Source organism: Astatotilapia calliptera, chromosome 13 (assembly GCF_964374335.1).
Source record: "Astatotilapia calliptera chromosome 13, fAstCal68.1, whole genome shotgun sequence".
Lineage (NCBI taxonomy): Eukaryota > Metazoa > Chordata > Actinopteri > Cichliformes > Cichlidae > Astatotilapia > Astatotilapia calliptera.
Genome location: NC_137434.1, coordinates 7,178,906 through 7,200,113, shown reverse-complemented (window position 1 = coordinate 7,200,113; position 21,208 = coordinate 7,178,906). Strand labels below are relative to the sequence as shown.

Genomic DNA, 21,208 nt, shown 5'->3' with positions numbered 1-21,208 from the left:
TGTATTGAAAGAAAGTTATTGAGATTTATTGAAAGGGATCAATCCAGCCAGAGCAGGGTTCATACCAGCAATGACAAACAGGCAAAATAATAACGGCTCCTTTATAGTGTAGGTACAATCTTTGTGTTTATCATTATAAACACAGTTTATAATTAGTTTATTACAGCTAAATAACAACAGTACACTGAGGTTTAATAAGGTGAAACACACATTTTTCTACTATATTTCCACCCTTTTAATTATTTCTAATCACTCTTGTAGTATAAAATTTGTATGCAAAATATAGCAGTAATAAGAAATCCTCTTGTTGGAGGAGGGCGCTCTTTCACCCCTCACTCTTTCGTTCCAGCATAGCTGTAGGTTGAAAGGGGAGAGCACATTGTACACCCTTGTTGTCTTCTTCATCGTCAATATGGAATTTTTTTTAACCCTTTGGGTTATTACTGTGGTTCTGTAATCCTCTTGCAATGGCTGACAGGGACCCAAGTGGCACAGCCTTCAACTTTGACTCCTGTCTGGATTGTCAGCAGTACCTGAAATGGGCCATTCCACCATTTCTCATTCCAGCTGGTTCTCTGGAGATCTCCGATAAGCACCCAGTCTCCTGGTCTGAAAAGGTGTAACTTTGTTTTAGGTGGAAGGGCTGCTTGAACCATATGAATATGTATATGAATGGCTCACAGGCCCATGTGATGCTAGAATGCCTTTTCAGCTGCTGCTACTGCTTGCAGTTAAAGGAAGGCCTGCTGGTCTTTGTCCTTCCCCACGTTCCTGCAACAAAACATCCACCCTTTTCATCCGCTGTCTGGGTGAATAGGTTTATCAGGATAGGGTGATCCCAAAGTAGGTGCAGTCTGCAGTGTCAGTCAAAGCTTTGTCTTCACAGCATGCTTAGGTGTCCACTGGCAGCAATATGAGCCAAAGCAGAATCAAATAATAGTAACAATAATAATCAAACAATCAGGTCACTATGATTAATGAACCTACTCTGAGCTAATGCTGAGTTTGTTTGGATGTTTTGGGAGGAGAAAGGTTGGAGAAATGTCTGTATTGGTCTGGTTGGCCTTTTTTTTTTAAACCAGTTTATACTAATGCTTTTCACAACCCCTCTAAGTTAACTGCCCCCCCTGCCAGTTTCTTTGGCACTAAAAAAAAAAACATTTTATATCTGTTTAATCAAGTGTGCCTACAAATGAAAAAGATCATGATTCTGATGATGCCAACCATTTTATATCTATACATCTACCATCTACATTCCTGTCTACGGATACGCGTTTCATGTCGATCTGGATAGCGTACCGCATTGTCCCTGCTGTTTCATGGGCGCTCCCTGGGTAGACGAACACTGGAGGTCTCATGTTGTGATCTTATCACATGAAGGAATATGCTCCTTTCCCCCACAAAAAACATCCCACTGCTTTTAATGACTTTTAGTTTTAAAGTTTTTATTACCCGACTGGAGCACTGGTTCCACCTCTGTGAGGATTTGATGATTATTGACTTGGACCTCTGTTGTCTTGATTATTTGCAGTATGACTGTGACTCAAAAACATGGAGCTCTAATGCTGCTACTGCTTACTACCGCTTCTGAGTTTGTTGCTGCAACCCCCCCAAACATGAAAAATAAAAATCTGTCAATACTAACTTTCATTACGCTCTTTGGCCCCCGCAGTAACATTTAAAGGTCTGTGCTCTTGGGCCACTTACAAATTACACTGGAAAATGTAAAGGTCAAGCTGTGAGAATGAAAAACACACTGTAACGTTAGCTTAAAAGAAACAAAACATAGCACAATCTCCTTCCTCTGATAAAATTCCCACTTTTCTGAGCACTTTTTGTACAAGATGTCTTTAGAAAGTTACAAATTAGCATCAGACAAATTAAATTTACCCACCGATCCATTTGAACCATGCTTTCCTGTGGAGTGGTAAATTTTGCATTTACCTAGGTTCAAATGAGACCAATGTGGAAATGTGTTACATGTATTCACTTCTAGTTTTTATTTTCCCTGGATGTACAACCACACCATCTACTGGCCATTGATGTCCAAAGAAAAATACATGACTCAAAGGTTTGTAGAATTTATTACAATCCCAAGATCATAAACAAAAAGCAGCAATTAGACAATTATGTACAAGTCTATTCATTTTTTAAAAATACTTATGACAAGTTTCAGGTATCAGCCACAGCTTGGCCTCCTCAGTTCCATCTCTGTAAACTTGCTTTGACGCGCAGTGCTTTCCCGGGTCAGTCTCTTTACAGTACATGTGGAGAAGGTGGACACAGAATATAGTTTCTCAAACAGGGCCTCCTGATGACCACATTTTTTGTGAACAGACTCTTCCAGGGCATGGTCTGAAGAACGGGAGTCGTCTTGACATAGCACAACCCGCTCCTGAGCTCAGCGTTGTGCTATAAAAAGCCAGCACTGTGTGACGGCATCCTGTGGCTTCTTGTTACTCTCTCCCTGTTTCCTTTTCTCATACAAAAACATGTTTGTATCCATCAGGCAGAGAGGTGGGTATAACGGTGTTTTAAGACTTTGTGAGAGGTGGCGGCGGTAGTAGAAGAGGGCGCACATGAGGAAGGTGCATCTAGGTAGTAACATCTGAAGCAGTTAACACTGTTTACTCTGGCAATGTGATATGAGCAGAGGGTAGAAGGCTGTAAAAGTAGCGCCTGCTGCTGTAACTATAAATGATAACTTTACTTATGAAACACTGTGCACTTGAAAGAGTGGAAAACGTTCCGCTACTGTAGACGACGTCTTTCACAGTTGTTACATCATCACATGGTTTTATTCTCTCAGGTTTGCAAAGGACCTGGGTAACTTACCTCATGAGAATAAGTTTGAGTGATGTTGCTGCATACCTATCGACTGTAGAACGACAACGATTCAGGTCTTTGGCTGTGGGTAAGTAATCGCAGTGGGAAATGTACTGAGAGTATTATCCTTCAGGGACTCCTTAACGTTACTCTATTTAAGGTGGCGGTGTTAGGCATGTGGCTGCAGCAATAGGGGTCTCCTCGCGCTCTGACCGGGTCCTGCTCGGCCAGAGGGCGAGACGCCTGATGGATGCTGGGTGGACTTGCACACAGTGCTACTGCAGAGAGTGCATGAAGCTGTCCAGGTTGTACTCTGAATCATACTGCTGCTGGTCCCACAGCTCTCCCAAGCTGTCCAGCACTGACTTCATGGAAGTCTTTCCTGAGGTTGATGACTGCTCGCCCTTCTCACCTTTATCCTCCTGAAACACATTTACAGACAAGGGAGTTCAGCCAAACACAGGGGAAAGATGCGTGCATGTGTTAGTGGAGAACATAAAAATTTGACTGTTATTAGAAATCAGTAACAATAGTACAAACACTAGAGGACAGAGCTGCTCTCACCTTGTCGAGTGTGAAGAGGTTGAGGAGCTGGTCTGTGCCCATGCTCTGCAGGCTGGCGTTCTCTTGGCTTATAACAGTGTTAGCGATGCTCATCTTGAACTTCTGCAGTCCCATGATCTTCTCCTCCAGCGTACCTCGTGTGATCAGCCTGTACACGTTCACCACCCGTTTCTGCAAAAGACAAATGGAACGTACTAAATGCTTTCATGCCAATCTAATTTCAACTGCTTCTCTTTGCATCACTAGCTTTAGACAGCAGCAGCCTCTTGATACAATCCAAGGCTGATCCAATGTGAAACTAAAAGAAAGTCAATTCTTTACGCGGGATTTGATTGTGCAATTTCAGTGTCAGAGGAAGGTTAAGAGTCATCAAAACAACCTGGACTGCCTAAATCTGTCTACACACTGATATTCTGCTGAGCAAGTGTGTTCAACAACAGTACCTGTCCTATCCTATGGGCACGGTCCATGGCCTGCAGGTCCCTCATTGGGTTCCAGTCATGCTCCACAAACACCACGGTATCTGCACCAGTCAGGTTCAAACCCAGACCACCAACATGGGTGGTCAGCAACAGCACATCTATTGATGGGTCATTGTTAAACCTGAGGCACAGAAAGAAGAAATCCTAGTCTTGCATTCATTTAGCAAACTCGCATTGAGCAGACTTCTGTGTTTGACAGCGAGCAACTGTACAGATGAGCTAACCTGGAAACTATAGAGTGACGTTGGCCGGCCTGCACGCTGCCATCCAGCCTCAGGTATGTGACGGTGGGCAGTCTGGGTTTCAGCAGGTCATGTTCAACGATATCCAGCATACTCTTCAGCTGACAGAAGATTAGCACACGATGTTGGGCCACCACTGCCTCAGTGGCCCCCTCTGATCCTCCACCACCACCAAGTCCGCAGTCCAACAGCAGCTGAGAGCAGAAACGTGTTAGACTGAAGGCATGGGGCATCTTTGAAATCAGATACAAGTGAACGGTTGGATAACTGAATACAACAAACATCCTTATAGAATCTCTTCTTCCTACATATCTTTGTGTAAAATCAAAAAGTTATCAGGATCAAACACTTGGTCCACGGAAGACGTGAGAAAGATGACCTGAAGAGTGATATCTCACCTGTTTGAGAGCAGATAGTTTTGGCGCGTGCTGAATGTCTCGCAAGCTTGAGTTCTGTCCTGCCAGCTGCTCAGTGATGCGTTTGTACTCTGGATGCTGAGGGGTCAAGACCAAGCTGGGGTGGTTACACAGCTTCCGCAGGTACTGCAGCGCCTTAAAGAATGAAGACATAAACCCAACTATTAACACGGCGAACCATCAGCAAAGGAAAGACTGTTAAAAACTCACGTAAGGTTTTATAAGATGCAAATAATAAAAAACATTGATACAGATTTTAAGATGTCAGTCATCAGGAGGACAAATGAGGAAACCGTGTGACACTGACAAGCAAGAATTTCCTCACTGACGAGTCAAATCTCCAAATGTCAAATTTTAAGGGTAAAAGGCAAAAGAGAGATTATAAGCCTACAGTTTTCATGAGCAGGCCACTGTTTTGTCTGTCTTATATTCTGCCATGGTGTGGAAAATATGTGGGGGGTATGCAGGCACCATATTCTACTGCATAAATATTTAAGAAACATTTGCTTTTCCATTTACCAGAAAGGAACAATTCAAAGCTACACATTATGGTCAGGACAAACTTTCTTCACATATGAACCGCAAAGACCACATTTATCAAACCACACATACCTGGAAGACATGGCCTGTGGCCTTCAGCTTGGGCTTTTCCTCCTCCTCTGTAGAAGCTACAGAGATGCTGTCATCCACACTGGCCTTGGCTCTAGACTTTGCAAAGTCTTCATACAGCTGAACCTGCAGGCAGTGACGAAGCCAAAATCAATAAAACTGTGCCACTAACAAGTTTTACCAGCATGGATTCCAACCAAGACTTTACAAACACACATTCCAACTACTGTTCATCATACTAATGTGGAATGTCTCCAAGGTCATTATGGGTCAATACCTGTAGAGGGCTCAGGTTGCAGTAATAGTCCTGAATTATTTTAGGAGGAAGATCCTGGAGGACATCCTCCTTCATCCTCCTCAGAAGGAAGGGTAGTACCTGTCGATGCAGGGCCTCCATTGCCAGGACTCCTACATGGAGAAGGCAACATTAATGGTAGGCCACATTCAGTAAGAGTAACCAGATAGAATGAGAGAAAATCTAATATCTGAAAAAACAAACAAAAACTAGGGGGTTCACATACCTGCCTCCTGCTCCCTCGATGAGCTTTTGGCGTCTCGGCTGGCTAGGATTGGTTTACCGTAGCGTGCAGCAAACTGCCTTTCTGTTCCGAGGAAGCCCGGCATTAGGAAGTCGAACAACGACCAGAGCTCCAAGACATTATTCTGAAGTTAGAGCATTAAACATTATTCCACTCTGAGCTGCAGAAAACATGGAAAGAATGGAAATCTCCATTTCCTTTTCAGATCACAAAGGAAGCCTCACCTGAATGGGCGTTCCTGACAAAATGACTCGGAAGTTGGCAGCCAATTGTTTTATGGCTTTGGACAGTTTGGTTTTCCCATTCTTGATCACATGACCCTCATCGAGGATACAGTAATTAAATTTTATATTTCTAGAAAAGTAAAAAGAAATAAAATCACTTTAAAATGCAGAACAGAAAACACAAAAACAAACAGAAAAACAAACAAAAAACAAAAAACCTTTGGAGTAGCACTCACCTAAAAAAATCTATGTCATTTCGGACAACATCGTAAGAGGCTACAACAAGATTGTGTTTTTTCACTTGGTGTTGCAGCCTGAAAAGAAGTACATGTTTACTTAGCTTCAAATAAATGCATTTATCTCTACCCACACACAAACTGTTCTTCCTCACTTATTCAATTTTACAAAAAAAATGAGAGCATGAATCATTCTCCTGCAGTCAACTCTGACTAATCCTTACCGCATCCGCTCTGTAGGAGGCCCAGTGTAGTGCAGCGGGTTGAGGTACTCTTTGGCGCAGAACTTGCCCACTTCGTCCACCCAGTGGCCAGTCAGCGTGGGAGGACACACCACCAGAGAGGGCAGGGGGCTGCAGTCTGCTGCTTTAGTCTTGGCATATTCCTGTGCCCTGAAGAGCATGCGCGCGCGCACACACACACACACACACACACACACACACACACACACGAGACTGGATCAGAGTTTTAAAGGTCAAAGATCAAAGGCAGCTTTAAGAATGCACCGAGCCTGGACAGACCACCGCTGGTATTCAAGCTGTCAAACCATATTCTGTCTTTTATAGGGCAATAAGGCATGTGGACGAGTAATACCTATAAAAATTATTCTCGTGGAGGTTACTCGTGTTTTGTCTGCATTTAAACCACATTAAAAATGGGCGTAAAACAACTCACACTTATTAAGCCTCTGACAATGACTGCATAGAGTAGCATAGCACTGTTTAAACAGATAATATATTTGAGCACGTACTCCATCTCTGTAACAGTGCTGTTAGTACCTGAGGTAGTGATCGCCTGCCAGAATGCAGATGGACTGCAGCGTCTTGCCGAGACCCATGTCGTCACACAGGATCCCATGCAGCTTGTATTTGTTCAGGAATGCTAACCAGTTCACTCCATCCTGCAAGATTAAACACACCAACGCTCAAATACCACAACACTGAATATCAAGGTTTCACTGGTTAATCATACTAATGATTAGACAAAAGTCATCAAAACAATCTCTTCAATGACACCCATCAGTTTCAGTGCCTATGAGTCAGTTACATTAGTGATGCTGAGGATGTGGCAGCGATTTCAGCAACATTTCAAACAGGATGTCTTCACTTCTGTATTACAGAGATAGATTCGTTCTCAGTAGAGCTGCTAGAAGCCAGTTCAAAGAAGAGCCAGCACATTTACTTAACCTCCATTTGACTGCTTTAAAATTTACTGTAAAGTAAACCATTTGTTGTCAGCATCTCTATCTATGTTGCCAGCCTTCCGCATTTAAGGGAACCTCAGTCTTTAATGTGGCAGAAATACGGTCACACTGGAGGTGATGAGACAGCTCAAGCACTAAAATGTTCCAGAAGTTGTTTGTGTGTCAAAATATCCACAGGGTGGGCATCCTTAAACGTGACACAAACCTGCTGGTACTTCCGGAGCTCTGCTTTAATGGGCACCGGGATTTTGTAGTTCTCCAACTTTCTGCCATCTAGCAGCTGCTCCAGGAAGTGACGTTCTCTAGCTTTCTGCCGGATCAGGTCAGCAGACATGGCAGGAGGGTCTGGTATACCCGCCTGGTAGAAAAGAGGAAAATACATTACTCAGAGTCCAAACCAGAGGTGTCAAACATAAGGCTCGGGGCCAAAATTTGCCCAGCAAAGACTCCAATCCTGTCCACTGTACAGCTGTGGAAAATGTAAAGGTAGGTATAAATTCTGGACTTTCACAAGTTTTACAGCTTTCTTACTGATCAGGATTCATGGCGACAGATTTACTAAAGTACTATTTCTCAGCAGAAATTTTGAGGCAATTGTACTTCTTTTTCTAATATACAGCTACCCCAGGGATCAAGTTTGTACTTAAACTTCTATACCCTGTATGTAGGTCACAGTGTAAAAGGAGTTTGACATCCCTGATGTAAACATTAAATAATTATTAAAACTGCACTTTAGCCTGCTGTCTGGGTGCTCGTACCTCTAGTGGCAGCAGGCGGATGAGTGTAGCAAAGCACTGTGTGGCCATGAAACGAATGCTGTCGCTGGGGTCGCTCATACGGCCTAGCACTGGTACCACCAGCAGCACGATGTAGGGCACAATGTCCACATCCAGCTGCTCCATGACACCTGCAGGAGTCTTGGTCAAGGACAGTAAAATACAGCACAGGAATACACTAAATAAAGGCACAAATAAATCAGTTCTGGAGTGCTCTTATATCAGAAAGGTAAAAAAACTGAAAGGTAATGTCACTGAAGGATACAGGCTAAAGCCTCGATGGCGCCTTCTTGTTTGGTGCAGTCATCAATAGCAGCTAACCAGGGTAATACACACTCAAGGAAACTGTTCATGGTCTCCAGTGTGGCTATCTTGCTAAGCACACCAACACAGCGTGCTGCCATGTGACGTACTGCTGTGTATGGGTGCTGGAGGCAGGTGAACAAATGGGGCAGGTGTTCCAATAACTGCAGGAAAAGGAAAAAAAAAAAAAAAAGTCCAACAATCTCCATAAAATGTCACGGATTCCAAATCCATGATAATCATAAAAAATGATCAAAGTAAATCAGTCAAAATGGATCAAACTTACCAAAGGCTTGAGTTCGGCAGCCATGGCTCCTGCCATGACTTCCAGTACTTGTAGAGAGTTGACCAATTCCTGAGCTGCAGCGTCGCCCCTCTCCAGCTGGGCCTGCCTATCTACAACACATGAAACACAATGATTCAGAGTAACAACTCTGTACATCTTAACGATGTGAAAACATGGAAGGATATAGAGAATCGGTTCGGTGAAAGGAGACCTTTCATTCCACTGATCACTGACTCGTGAGACTCTATACAGCTTTTCGTTTCTAAGATATCTACAATTAAATCTAAAATAGCACAGTTTATGTTCCTAAGTGACAGTTACAGGTCTATATTGGTGAAAATCAAGGTGACGATATTTTCACCAGTGTCTATCAAAGATCAAAACCTGATCAACATAATCAACATACCAATGCACTGATTTTCTGTTGCCACTGACGTCAGTGGTCCCACCGTATTCTCCCAAAGGTATGGCAGAGACTTTGTGAGGTCTGCACCAAAGTGCCGTGCAATAGTTGTTAGGGCGAACTCTGCACCTCGTCTCTGAATAAGAAATGGCTTCCTGCTCTGAAATGAAAGAAAAAAAGACCAAGAACAGTAAAGACAACATGGCGTTGTTGGTTTTAAGCTCAATGTGTTGAAAATGTACTTTAGTTCTTCTGTACCTCATCATTCTCTGAGCTGATGGTGCTGCCAGGAGGAAGCTCTGTGGTTGGGTTTTTTGGCGCTTTAGGAGCTGGACCCCTCTTACTGGTGATGGCAAACGCAGCTCTTTGGTGGCGATACAGAGTGATGATACCTCGAGATTTATTGACCATGTGATGCATGCCGTCTTTCTCCAAGCCACCCCCTGAAAGCATGACAATTAAGAAAACCATCAGTGTTAACACATGATTTTTATATTCACGAGTCAAACCTTTTAAAACATCACTGAAACCCCAAATTTAAAATCCTGTTTGTAGCTGACAGACTGAAAATAGAGCCAAGCTTCAAAAGGTCTCACCTTTGGCATTTTCCTGTGTCGGAGGTACGGGGCAAGCAGATGAGGGCGTGGTTGCAGAGTCCACACAGGCTGAGGCACAGAGGTTTTTGATGATCTTAGGGTTGGGGCACGGCGAGCGTCCGGCACACTGTTGAAGCAGCTTGGCTATAAAAGAGGCAGCATAACCTTGGATCTGGGTGTTCTCCTCCCTCTTGATGGCCTCCATCAGAGGCCTGACGAGTGGGTTCAGTTTGTCGGGGAGCACCTGCAGGTTAATCACGGCACAGGCTGCGATCATGTGCACACGCAGATGCAGCTGCTGCCATTCTGTGCTGGTCTCCATCACAGTCGCTTGAGCCTGCTGCCGTTTGCTGTCCAGGGCTGGCCACTGTTTGGACTTTACATTAAACCCGGCTGTTGACTCTGCAAAGATGGTGGTTACCTAGGGAACAAGCAGGAGGGGGATAAAGGGTGTGATTGAAAAAGAGTCTGATGTGTTACAGAGTGCAATATCCATTAACCTTCGAAGCCAAGAATTGTTACAGTTTTTGATCAAAAATCATTCATGGTTTTGTTGAGACACCATACCTAGATGACAAACATGCTGCAAAATCCTAATAAAGATCACGGTGCTTCACCAATCTGATAATCGTGTGTCAAAGGTTTATCAGTGCACATGTGTGTGTATTGACTTACCAGCTCACTGGCTTGATCAATGGTGAAAACGTTACAATTGAGGCGGTCCTTGAGGTCTATGTTGGCATCAGCAAGCAGTGCAATCAGCTGCTTGCACTCATTCTGCATGCGTGTGAAGGGGATGGCGATCTCATCATAATACAGCTGCTCAGACAGAATGGCCAGAAGACGAGGCAGCACGGTGGATGACACCGACTGACAATCCTGAAAAGATACGAGAGAAAACCTTTCAGCTTCTGAAAGCCCGATTCTGCTTTGCTGCCAAGTCAAGAAATCTTAATCTTATTTAACAAAAAAAAAAAAAAAATCTCAACAACTGAATTTTACCTTCTGCAGTGCAGCCCAGTCACAAAGCACTAATGCCACTGCGATTCGCTGCAGGGCAGACTTGGAGTTGAGATGGAAGAGCAATAGCTGAGCCAAAGATTCTGCTGGTCTGATCTCCTGGGATGCAGCATTGAGTTGAGGGTCACAAATACACCGACACAAAGCCCCCAGCAATCTGGATTACACAGGTACAAAGAGAGCAGTCAGTGCAAACGCAACCTCGATCACTTAGTCAGCAATTCCAGTTATTTCTTGAGAGTTAAAGATCATTAAGTTAAAGAGTTTTCTTCCCATTATAACTATGAAAACTTACTTGGCAGCCATAAGTCGAGCACGAACTACTACATAGTCCCTCGTAACTGGGTCATCTGTCACCGTCTCTGCACCCGCTATATATTCCTGAACAGTTTCCTTCACCTGACTGCTTGCTTGACGTCCCTTTGTGCCACATTTATCCTGTTTGAACAACATGATATTAGTTAAAGTTTGTTTTATTTCAGAAGATGCCAAATCTACATGTTTGACGTGGTTTTAAGAGTGGAAAGACACCTTCTGTAGACATTTGTCCGCTTCCCTTCTTTTAACACTATTAGTTCATTACATGCAAAGCAAACCTGTCCATCCCAAGTTCTTTTTATTGTTCCTCAGTTCCGCCACACCTCGTTAAACCGGCATTTAAGCCACTTGGTGGGTGGGTGCACGCTTCTGTGTGCCAGTGCATCCCCTGTCTCTTATTTCCTCCTCCAGACGGTTAAGGTTTAAGCTCCACTGGCTCAAAAATGCAGAACATGGCTGTAAGACTCTTATTGTCTGCCAGTCTGTAACCTAGCAACCACAGCAAGGTGCACTGACTTGTGTGATAGGGAATCTGCATTATTTGCATGAACCCATTGATAAAAATAGAAGTGGAAACACTGAATCATTCCAAATTATGTCATGCTGACCTTTTGTTTAAATGTATCATATTAATTCCTGTCACTGTAAAATTGCTCCTTCCTACTTCTAAAACAAAAGATACGCTGAAAATAAAAGTTTTTATGTGTATAAAGATAAAGTATACAACCTTGGAGCGGGCTTTTACTTCCAGCAGCATGTTCAGGTCTATTGGAATGTGGGAAGCTTGCATCATGAGACAGAGCCAGGCACCCATCCATGGACAGCTGGCTGCTACCACATACTGTTGGGGGGCCTGAGACAGCAGCTCCATCCACACCTGCACATAAAAGACGCAGATTAACAATGCAAAAAAAATCAAAGTCTCCCATATGTGCTATCCAAGTATAAAAAAAAAAATAAAAAATTTAACATTTACATTAAAAATCGACAATACAGCATCGTCTGTATCGTTCCAGCTGTGTTTTATAACCAAAGTTGGACAGAGTTTGTCATTTAACCCAAAGTAGTTAGGTGAGTCATGTAACAAACCTTTAGGATCAGTTCAAGGATTTCCTCATTGCTCTCTAGTATGCAAGACTGGAAGATATGCCGCAGCATGTCTTGTAGGATGGGATTTATCCACGCTGCACAGCTCTGGAACAGCAAAACCACAAAAACGCCACCTTATTATTAGGGATGCAATTCAGTTTAAAGCTGGATTAAGAGCTAAAAAAAACAAAACAAAAGAAATATTTTGCTCATATTTTTGTAAATACATGTAGATGTACTATCCGATTATTATTGTTAGATCTTTACCTGGTCAGCTTTAGACAGTAGTGTGTAAAGCGTTTCCAGTGCTGCTCGTCTTACTGATGATATAGTGTGTCTCAAGAATGGCCATACCCGAGGAACCAGAACAGTTAGTGACTGCTGCATGCTGGGATGAGAAAAAAAAAAAAAAAAAGGGTCATAGCTAAAGAGTTGGCGCTCGTCTAATTTTGTGCTTGTGGTTCTGTGGAGTGTATTGTCTGTTTGTGCCCTTTTATGGAAAATTAGGTCATTTAAAAAGTGTTTAACACAAAGTACTGTTGTGAGTTGGCTTTCACCCCAAGTTACTAATAATGTCAGTTAATGTCAGGTCACTGACAAAATTCTATGACAGCACTTAATGCTCTTATGAAGACACCCTGCAAAAGCTGTGTATGGTTTGGAGTCAAGGTTTGAAATATGGAATCGCTGGAACCAATTTCTGGTATTGTGAGTCTCCTATTATTCAATAAATCAACAGTATTTTTTGATATATTACTTTATTAGTCTCTTTTTTGCATAAGCTTGAAACTGACCTGCATTGTCGAACCTGTGGATAGGTTAGCAGCGAGGACAGCAAAGTCATAATACTATTGGTGGAAGCAGTCAGATCGTCCAGGTCTAAAAGTGCATCCCATAGTGTGTTCACTATGAAGGGTACCTGAGAGACATTAAGTTTTCAGACTAAATTAATAAGCAACAAGGACAGCAGAAAGTTTAACTACTAACAGAATGCACATTTCACCACAGAAATTGAAACTGGTTTTGTTTCACACCTTATTGGGCAGTAGCTGCACCAAGCCCCTGACCACAGGGATGAGGGCTGCAGCTGCCACGGCCCTGACATCGTCATCCAAGTCCTGTAGGCCGTCTGTGATTGCAGGGAGCACACGGGGAAGTAAAACAGCAATCAAGTCCTTTGACACAAAAGAGAAGATGAAAATCAGCATGTGTGTATACAGCATCAGAAAGCGAGATAACAACGAGAACATATGCGTCCAGTCTGAAAAAAGCTTTTTGTCCAAGTATAACACCTCCTGTTCCCCACAATTCACATTCATGGCCACACGCTACTCGAATCAAATACAATGTCGAATCTTGCTATTCTTATTCAAAACTCATCATATGCACAGTGATAGAGATGGTGTACCTGACGAACAGCCAAGGTATACTTGATTCCCAGCAGGCCTCCATGACGCACCTCCCACTGGTCCTCTTTCAGCAGCTTCAGTAGGACATCTACCGTCCTCGAAACACCAGATTCATTCATGTGGCGAAGGGCCACACCCAGTGTCTGAGCACACGTCTCCCTAACAGGAGCCACTACCTGTCAAAAGGAAGAGAGCAAGATTGTGATAGAAAGAGTTAAATCAAAGCCAAAGACACAGATTGAGCTGAGTGACACACATCTGACAAACATAAGTAAAAAGTTTGGCTTCCTCCTACAGGCTAAACATGGTAACACACTGTCACAATCAGACCTCAATTCCCTGCATCTGTGAAGTCCTAGTTTATCTAGTTTATGCTAAATTAATAATTTACTGAGAATTTACTTTAATTTCTTTGAAAACAGTGATTTTGGAAGGAATTTTATAAAGAAATGTAGCACCCAATCAAAAAAAAAAAAATGTTTATTATATACATGTGTCACACTTAAAAAAAAAACAAAACAAAAAACAAAACAACCCCCCCCCCAAAAAAACAAAACAGTAACCTTTAGCATTGTCCCTACACAGCCTGCAAATTCCTGGAATGGAGAGTGCTGAACCTTTCAGTAAGGCGCGTAAGGGAATGTACAAAGGAGTGGAAAAACTCTAGGACAAATATGTTCAAAAAACATTTGTTGATAAACAAACAAACCTACCTCATCAGATACAAAATCGCCAAAGCGGTCCAAAGCAAAGACACACAGCAGCCGGATGACCACGTCTTCTATCCATTCCTGATGCTGCCGTAACATCTGCATCAAAATATCAGTACAGTCTGGGGTCATGTCCGATTCTCACTCAGCTGTTTAAAAAAAAAAAAAGCCTGAAGATGTGGTTGAGACCTACCTGTTCTGCAGTGCTTCCCACCACCTTCCCTCCCTCAGCACCATGGGACTTGAGGATTTCTCTAAGACCGGTGCCTGCACCATGACGAACCTGAGAAACAAAAACAACACATGTGGTTATTCTTTGAGCCCACTCTACCCCCTCTCATTCAACTTACATTATCAAGTGAAAATAAGTATTGTGTTTTTACCTCCCACGAGGGATTGAAGAGGTCATTGCAAAGCTCCTCACAGAAGCTCTCCAGAGGCCACTCGTTCGTCTAAGGAGAAAACAATAACGCATCAGCTATCTGACACTGTCATCTATACCAGCTTCACCGACTTGTTTCTGATTGCTTACCTCCTCGAATAGACTGGAGTTATCCGGAACGTTGTCGACTAGGATCTTATGCTCTGTTGCTGGTTGCTCAGTGACTACGTTGGTGGTTTTTCTTCGTTTCTCCTCAGGTTCACCTTCAAAACTGTCGTTACTAAAGGTTAAAGACAAATGAAAGTCACAGGATATGATAACTCTCGAATCTTAAAAAACTGTAAGTACGCTGACAAAAAAAAAAAAAAAAAAAAACCCATGTAAAATACAACACATGCACTCTTCCAAACATACAGTTTTGATTAGAATCCAGAATATATAGATAGTCCTACCTCTTTTCATTAGGATCCATGTCTCTGGATCTTTGCTTTGCTACCAACTTGGCCATCCTCTTAGCCTTATTTTTCTGACGACTGCTCATGCCTGGTCGGAACTCTGAGTCGATCAATTCAGCTGCCTGAATGGTCTAAAAAACAAAAGAGTGGTGTTAATTAAGAAATTCCTCCTCTAGTGAATCTCAAAGTGGGGATACTGTTTCAAGAAAACTTTCCAATTATAATAAACAGCAACTCTAAGCTGACAGCTGTTGAGTCTGTTTCCACAGGCCCCGCTAGTTTAGAGACTTATTCCTCATGAAGAACGAAAAACAAGACAGAACATCTTCAACCGGTCTTTAACTCGCTAACGAGGGAGAGCTTTGGTCAGAACCAGGTGGTGGAGCATAATGCTCATCACCTGTCTCTAGCCCAAATCCTTCAAAGAGCAGCTCTCTATTGACAAACTGTTACAATACACATCACAGCACAAGCACCTCCCACTGTAAAACCCCCCCAATGGTGCTAAGACAAGGCACTGTGTATGTGTGTGTGTTCCTGCTCACCAAAAGGATCATAAAAGCAGGAAGTGTACAACACAAGAAACAGATCTTTCAGATACAATGTATCTACAATAAAACCCACGTCAGCCTCACCCAGCACCAAATTGGCTGGACAGGTGGTCAGAGACAAAGGAATGTCTTTGATTCTATAGTTTGAACTAAGACTTTACAAATTTAAGAAACACAATGACAACATTCAACAATTTGACTTAACAACAGCATTCCCTCTGCCTATTCACACACAAACCATTTTAATTTCCTCATCCTGTGCTTGACTTTCTGCAAACAAGTGTTCCAGCAAATGAAGAACCATAGTGACAGTTTCAACAACTGGAAGCTGCCACAAATATTGATGAGGCAGAAATAAAAAAAGATGATGAATCTACTCTATTGCTATGCCGTGCATACTCACAGGAAGCGTGCAGAACTTCACAAAAAGGGCCCACGACATGAAAATCAAACTACATGACCCATTTACAAACAAAACAAAAACAAATCTGGCACAGACAAGTTTTTAATACTGCAGTGCAACAGGTATAGGTATAAACTGCAATAGCATCTTTTAAGCCTAAAAAGTTCTGGCTACACTGAGAGGTATGTTTAAGACTTCCCTTTGACAATTCATTAAACTCAAAGAGACAAAATGTGTGCTAACATATGGTGACTCGAGAGGTCCGAGTGAGACTCACCAAGTGGTTTCCGGAGCTGGATCCAGCTGTGGCTTTGCTTCCGTGTGCTCTGAGGGCATTGGGTTGACAGGTATAGTCCAGGTCCTCGTCGTTGAACAGCTCATCTGTGTTCATCCCAATAGCAGCACCCATATCTAGACCCAACTTCTTCTGAAGAAGCTTTCTCTGGCATGCAAGACGTTCTTTGGGGTCCATCTCACCTGAGAACAAATGACAGGAAGTTGGCTGGAAACTTTAGAAACTTTGGCTCAAAGTGCATGTAGCTGACAAAAAAACCCCCAAACAAACAAAAGATTTACGTTAAACAACAGACAGCATTATGAATGGTCTTGAATGTCACACTGAACTTGTTAAATTTAGTAAACAGTAATATTGGGACCAAGAATGAGAAGTCAAATGAGGCCAAAGGGAAACGACATTACGTGCGTTACGACATACACAGGAACTACAAATTCAAATGACCACCAAAAGATAAGAACGAACAACTTTCTCCTTTCAAACTGTATTCAAATTTGTAACAAAGCAGTCTTAATGGTCAGGTTTGACTGGCATTTGTCCAAACACATTTCAACCTGTTACAATGGTCTTCATTTTAAATCAAAAACTTATTAGATAATGTCTTTCCTCAATGGAAAAAAACAAGCAGGAAAATGCAGATTTAAAATCTTCCACTTTGGTAAACGCCACATACAATCAGACAAGAGGCCGTGCAGGTTCAGACGTGTGCATGGGAGAGGGTGTAAGAGCATAGATGTTATTGCAGCTGAAATAATATTTGAAGAGTCACTACAAACCAGTTTTGTCATCCTGCAGCTCAAATTCGGCCCCAGCAGATCCCAGCAGAGATGCCCCGTGTTTCAGCAGGCGGGAGATGTCAAAGTGGTAGAAACTCAACCGGTCGCAAGATGTTTCTTCTGGAGACAGGTCTTCACAGGACTCTTTACAGAACAAACACAAAGTTTCATAATATTAAATTGTCATTTCAAATGGTGTAGCCAAGTGAAAATGAAAGGGAAGGTGCAATATTCAAATTGTAGGTAAATTAGCACAGAGCATATAACACAGAGAAGGTTATAACTCGCAAAAACAAAAAGACAATGATGCAACATTTCACTATTTTACAAAAAATATTAATTAGTGTGAAACTAAACAGACAAAAAGACATCAATTTGGGGCATGGACACCTACTTTAGGCATCTTTTCCAGTTCACAACAGAGGGCATCACGTGTTAAACCAGTATGTATTCAATTACACCCTTAAGCACCTAATAATTAGTACGCAAGTTTTCACACAAAACAGTCACTTTATGAACTGATATGAAACCTAAGTCAAACCTATGTGGTCTGAATTTTTTCATAAGCATGTTTGACCAAAAGAATAGATCACTTCACAAAAACAAATGATTATTGTGATGCATATACCTCCAACTCATCACTTAAATATTTTAATGAGAAGGCACAAATGCTCACCTTCTTTAGGCTTTGGAGCTGGTTTCCATTCAGGAATATTCTTCACAATGGCCTCTACAGCTTGGCCTGCTGCTATACGGGTGTCCCAATTGGGACTCCTTAGATAGGTCAAGACCTTATAAATGACAGAAAAGAGATTGCATTGACTCTTTGTACAATTGGCTGCAAACAGAAAGTTTTAACAGATACAGCCAAAGAGGTGTACCCAAGATAGCCATATTTTAAGACAGCTGCTGACAAAAACAAAAACATATAGAGTCTGATCTTGTGATGCACAGGAATTACTTGTACATAATCTGACATTGTTATTTGAAAATTTGCCCATGTTTAAATTGAGCATTCATCACTGCAACTTAATATACACCCGATTGTAAACTGTGATAAGAGAAAAGCGCCCCAGTTAAACCCCATACAATCTCACAAAGCTCAAGACTATAGGATTGTTCTGTATACAATAATGAAGCTCAGCTCATTAATCTGGTTGGAAACACAGATGCCTTAAGACATTATTAATATTCCACACATCTGAGTGTGAGAGCACTTATGGATACTCAGGCTGGTATAGCCAACAGGGTTGTTTAGAAAAAACAAACAAAGACGACATTCTGATACTGCTGGGTTTTCTTTCCCTTTAAGTCCCAACTTGAAGCTGAGAAAAAGTTCACCAGCAACTACACAAAAACAGTTGCAGTCTGCATAACCAACTCTATTTGGACAGCAAACATGCAAAGCAAATATGGCGTCAAGTCACCAGAAGCATTGCACTACTACAGACAACTTAAAAATATTGTTCTTCTTTTGCAAGAAATTCTCAAAATATTTGTCACATATGTACACCTTACAGCTATGAAGGTGTGTACACATGAATATACACAGAAAAATATTTTTTCTGCTCGATAGCCTGTGACAACCCTCACAGCTAATCACAATTATATGAAAATACACACCTTTGATAAGAGGTTATTAAGCTCATGTGGGTGGAGTTTAACCACTTCTCCAAGCTGCTGGGCTGCTGCTTTCCTGGTTACTGGTGTGGTTCCAGTGTCGAGCAGGATAAATAATCGGTCAAGTCTAAAGACAGGTTACAAGAAGCACACAAAAGAAAACAAATCAAGGTTGAAAGTAGTCAGTAGAACATCAGCGTGGACCTTCTTGACAGCCACTGTCCAGTCAGCAAATTACACAATGTTTAACAGTGGCAGCAGAACATTAACCTGTTGGATCACTTAATGTTCAAACATGATGTAATGAAGATTTAAGATACTGAAAGCATTTTTTTCCTAAGAATGAAGCTCTCAATGTTACCCATTAATATAATTGGAGTTAATTTAAAATTAATTAATTAATTAAATCTGCATCATCCTGGAATTTTACGATCAGTCCATCTGTTTTTGATGCTCTACGGTGCAAATAATTAAAGATGTAAACTAATTAAAAGAGTCACTACTTTATTTTCTTGGCTTTGCACCCAAGCAACCTGCCTAATGATTCCAGTCTTTCACCAAGGTCATTAGCAGTCTATTAATAAAGTGAAGTGGATTAGGGATGTGCAGATATCCCTTCAGGTTCTACAAACACTTAATCTGGACAAGAGATGAACGCACACTAATATACACACAACACGTGGACTCGACACAAATTTTAGAAATTCTGTTTACAACAAGAATATTTGGAAGAAATCAAACGTCTCTAAAAATCAGTTTTAAAATTTGGACTTAAAAAAAAAACAACCTATCATCGAAGTGTGACTGTTTAGGTTTCTAATATTAACATAACTGGTTAAATATTAGAGAAGTATACTTCTCTAATATTTAACCATTGTTGGAGTCATTTACTTTCAGAACTATTCCAATGCAGCATTTGCTTTGGAATGCAATGGGCTTTTCTTTTGTGTTTTTTAAAATCTTTCAGATGTGGGTGTGTGATTTTCATGATTCACTCTGTGTAATGAACTCTGAAGGCAGAGGAGGTAAGAAGGATGCCCCCCCCCCCCCCCCCTTTCCCCCCCCCCCCCCCTTCTGTGTGCAGTGTTCCTATGTGACCCCTGTTTAGTGTGCTGTTATGAAAACTAAACTAGCCCCTGAAACACACTTAAGTCAAAATTATCCCTGCCATCTCTGTGTTTTGTTACAATGCAAAGGCATGAACTGGAGCACTTAAGAAGTTTCATAAAGGATCTTCTTGATCTATAAGGAAAACCTGCTGGGCTGGAATCAGAAAACTGGACTTACATGCCATCAGCTACACAAGAGCCGTGAAGTCTTCAGTACCAGAGAAACAACATAACAACAATCCCCCAACAAACTATAGGTGGACTACACCTGAGTGTATTTACGGTTGACTTACAGGTGCAACTGTTCCGGACACTGACATTAACTGGTTGTGCATGCAGAGGCGGCTAGCCAGTGGTGGCATCTCTTGTTTGCAAAGCAGCTTTACTGACATAACTCCACAGCAACGTTAATTAACCTGTACTTAACGCCGGCATCAGCAGAGTGTTACAGAGTACTGGGATGTATTTTAATGTCGCACCTGAAAGTGAACACGAGCCCAAACTTACGTTAACACTTCGAGGGATATCACAAGAGGCGACCAATTCACACTGTAACATTACACTTGCTAACGTTTGTCAGGCGTCGCCATGCCATTCTCTTCCTAATCAAAAGCTAGCAGGTATTAGCAAGCCCGCTAGCTAATAGCTAAAAAAACCCTGGGATAGATAAACAGAGCTACTACAGACGTATCTTACCTCGATACAGCCATGGTCAGTTATTGTGGGCACTTCAGCGTCCTACATCCAACAGGCACCCGACAACTTGAAACTTTTCTTGCTACGCTGTTTCCAGTACGACAGATAACAGCAGACAGTCATTAGCTAGCTAGCAGCTACCGCTAGCTAGCCGAGGCCCCAACAGTGTGCTTCTGTCTACCAAAGAGAGAGAGTTCACAACCAATTCATGTCTTCAAAGTTGCCCCGGTCGTCTCTCTGCTGTCTTCTTCCACAAAATATCGCCAAGTACCATTAACATAAAGCCCAGTTCACCCCTCAGAACTCTTCGCAGATAAATATTTTAACCTGATAAGATTTAAAGAGTTATTTTGTTGCACGTTGAGGACGACCCAGAAGACTGTTTTTATATGAGGAGCCATCTTGCATTTATTCCTTCCTCCATAGCAGGCGGAGGCTGATTGGTTACAAGGGTCGGAGAGAGCCAATCAAAACACGCGTTAAAAGAGGAAACGAATCGAAAGGGAAAAAACACCCGAAAAGAATACTTTTTTCTTCAGATGTGTCTATACATTGTTGCACCTTATATTGCTATAGTTATTTTTTATTCTATATGTTAGCAGCTTATATCATATTAACATATTAACAGCAGAATATGTGTCATAGTTATATCATTGATTGAATTTGCAT

General features: G+C 41.9%; 1 protein-coding gene across 1 annotated transcript; it reads right to left on the bottom strand.

The window, feature by feature from the left end:
• Positions 1-2,065: 2,065 nt before the first annotated feature.
• btaf1 (BTAF1 RNA polymerase II, B-TFIID transcription factor-associated) lies at positions 2,066-20,922 on the bottom strand. Its single transcript, XM_026190162.2, has 38 exons — positions 20,540-20,922; positions 18,738-18,861; positions 17,791-17,905; positions 17,115-17,258; positions 16,321-16,520; positions 15,087-15,220; positions 14,785-14,914; positions 14,636-14,704; positions 14,446-14,535; positions 14,256-14,351; positions 13,542-13,718; positions 13,168-13,308; positions 12,928-13,052; positions 12,401-12,521; positions 12,134-12,238; positions 11,772-11,921; positions 11,022-11,164; positions 10,709-10,883; positions 10,382-10,585; positions 9,707-10,127; positions 9,369-9,553; positions 9,114-9,270; positions 8,708-8,817; positions 8,384-8,585; positions 8,101-8,249; positions 7,548-7,700; positions 6,918-7,039; positions 6,363-6,530; positions 6,139-6,216; positions 5,903-6,032; positions 5,661-5,802; positions 5,417-5,547; positions 5,143-5,265; positions 4,513-4,665; positions 4,097-4,308; positions 3,834-3,993; positions 3,391-3,561; positions 2,066-3,248 (listed from the first exon to the last, which is right to left on the bottom strand). Exons 1-38 carry the CDS (start codon positions 20,551-20,553, stop codon positions 3,102-3,104), a joined length of 5,571 nt encoding a protein of 1,856 aa, XP_026045947.2. The 5' UTR covers positions 20,554-20,922; the 3' UTR covers positions 2,066-3,101.
• Positions 20,923-21,208: the final 286 nt, after the last annotated feature.

What these genes read in the sequence shown, in the direction of transcription:
- btaf1 (XM_026190162.2), bottom strand. An exon ending in ATGGATCCTAATGAAAAGAG is followed by an intron (nt 14,915 to 15,086) that starts GTAGGACTATCT and finishes TTTAACCTTTAG; the next exon opens with TAACGACAGTTTTGAAGGTG. An exon ending in CCTCCTACAGAGCGGATGCG is followed by an intron (nt 6,217 to 6,362) that starts GTAAGGATTAGT and finishes ACTTCTTTTCAG; the next exon opens with GCTGCAACACCAAGTGAAAA.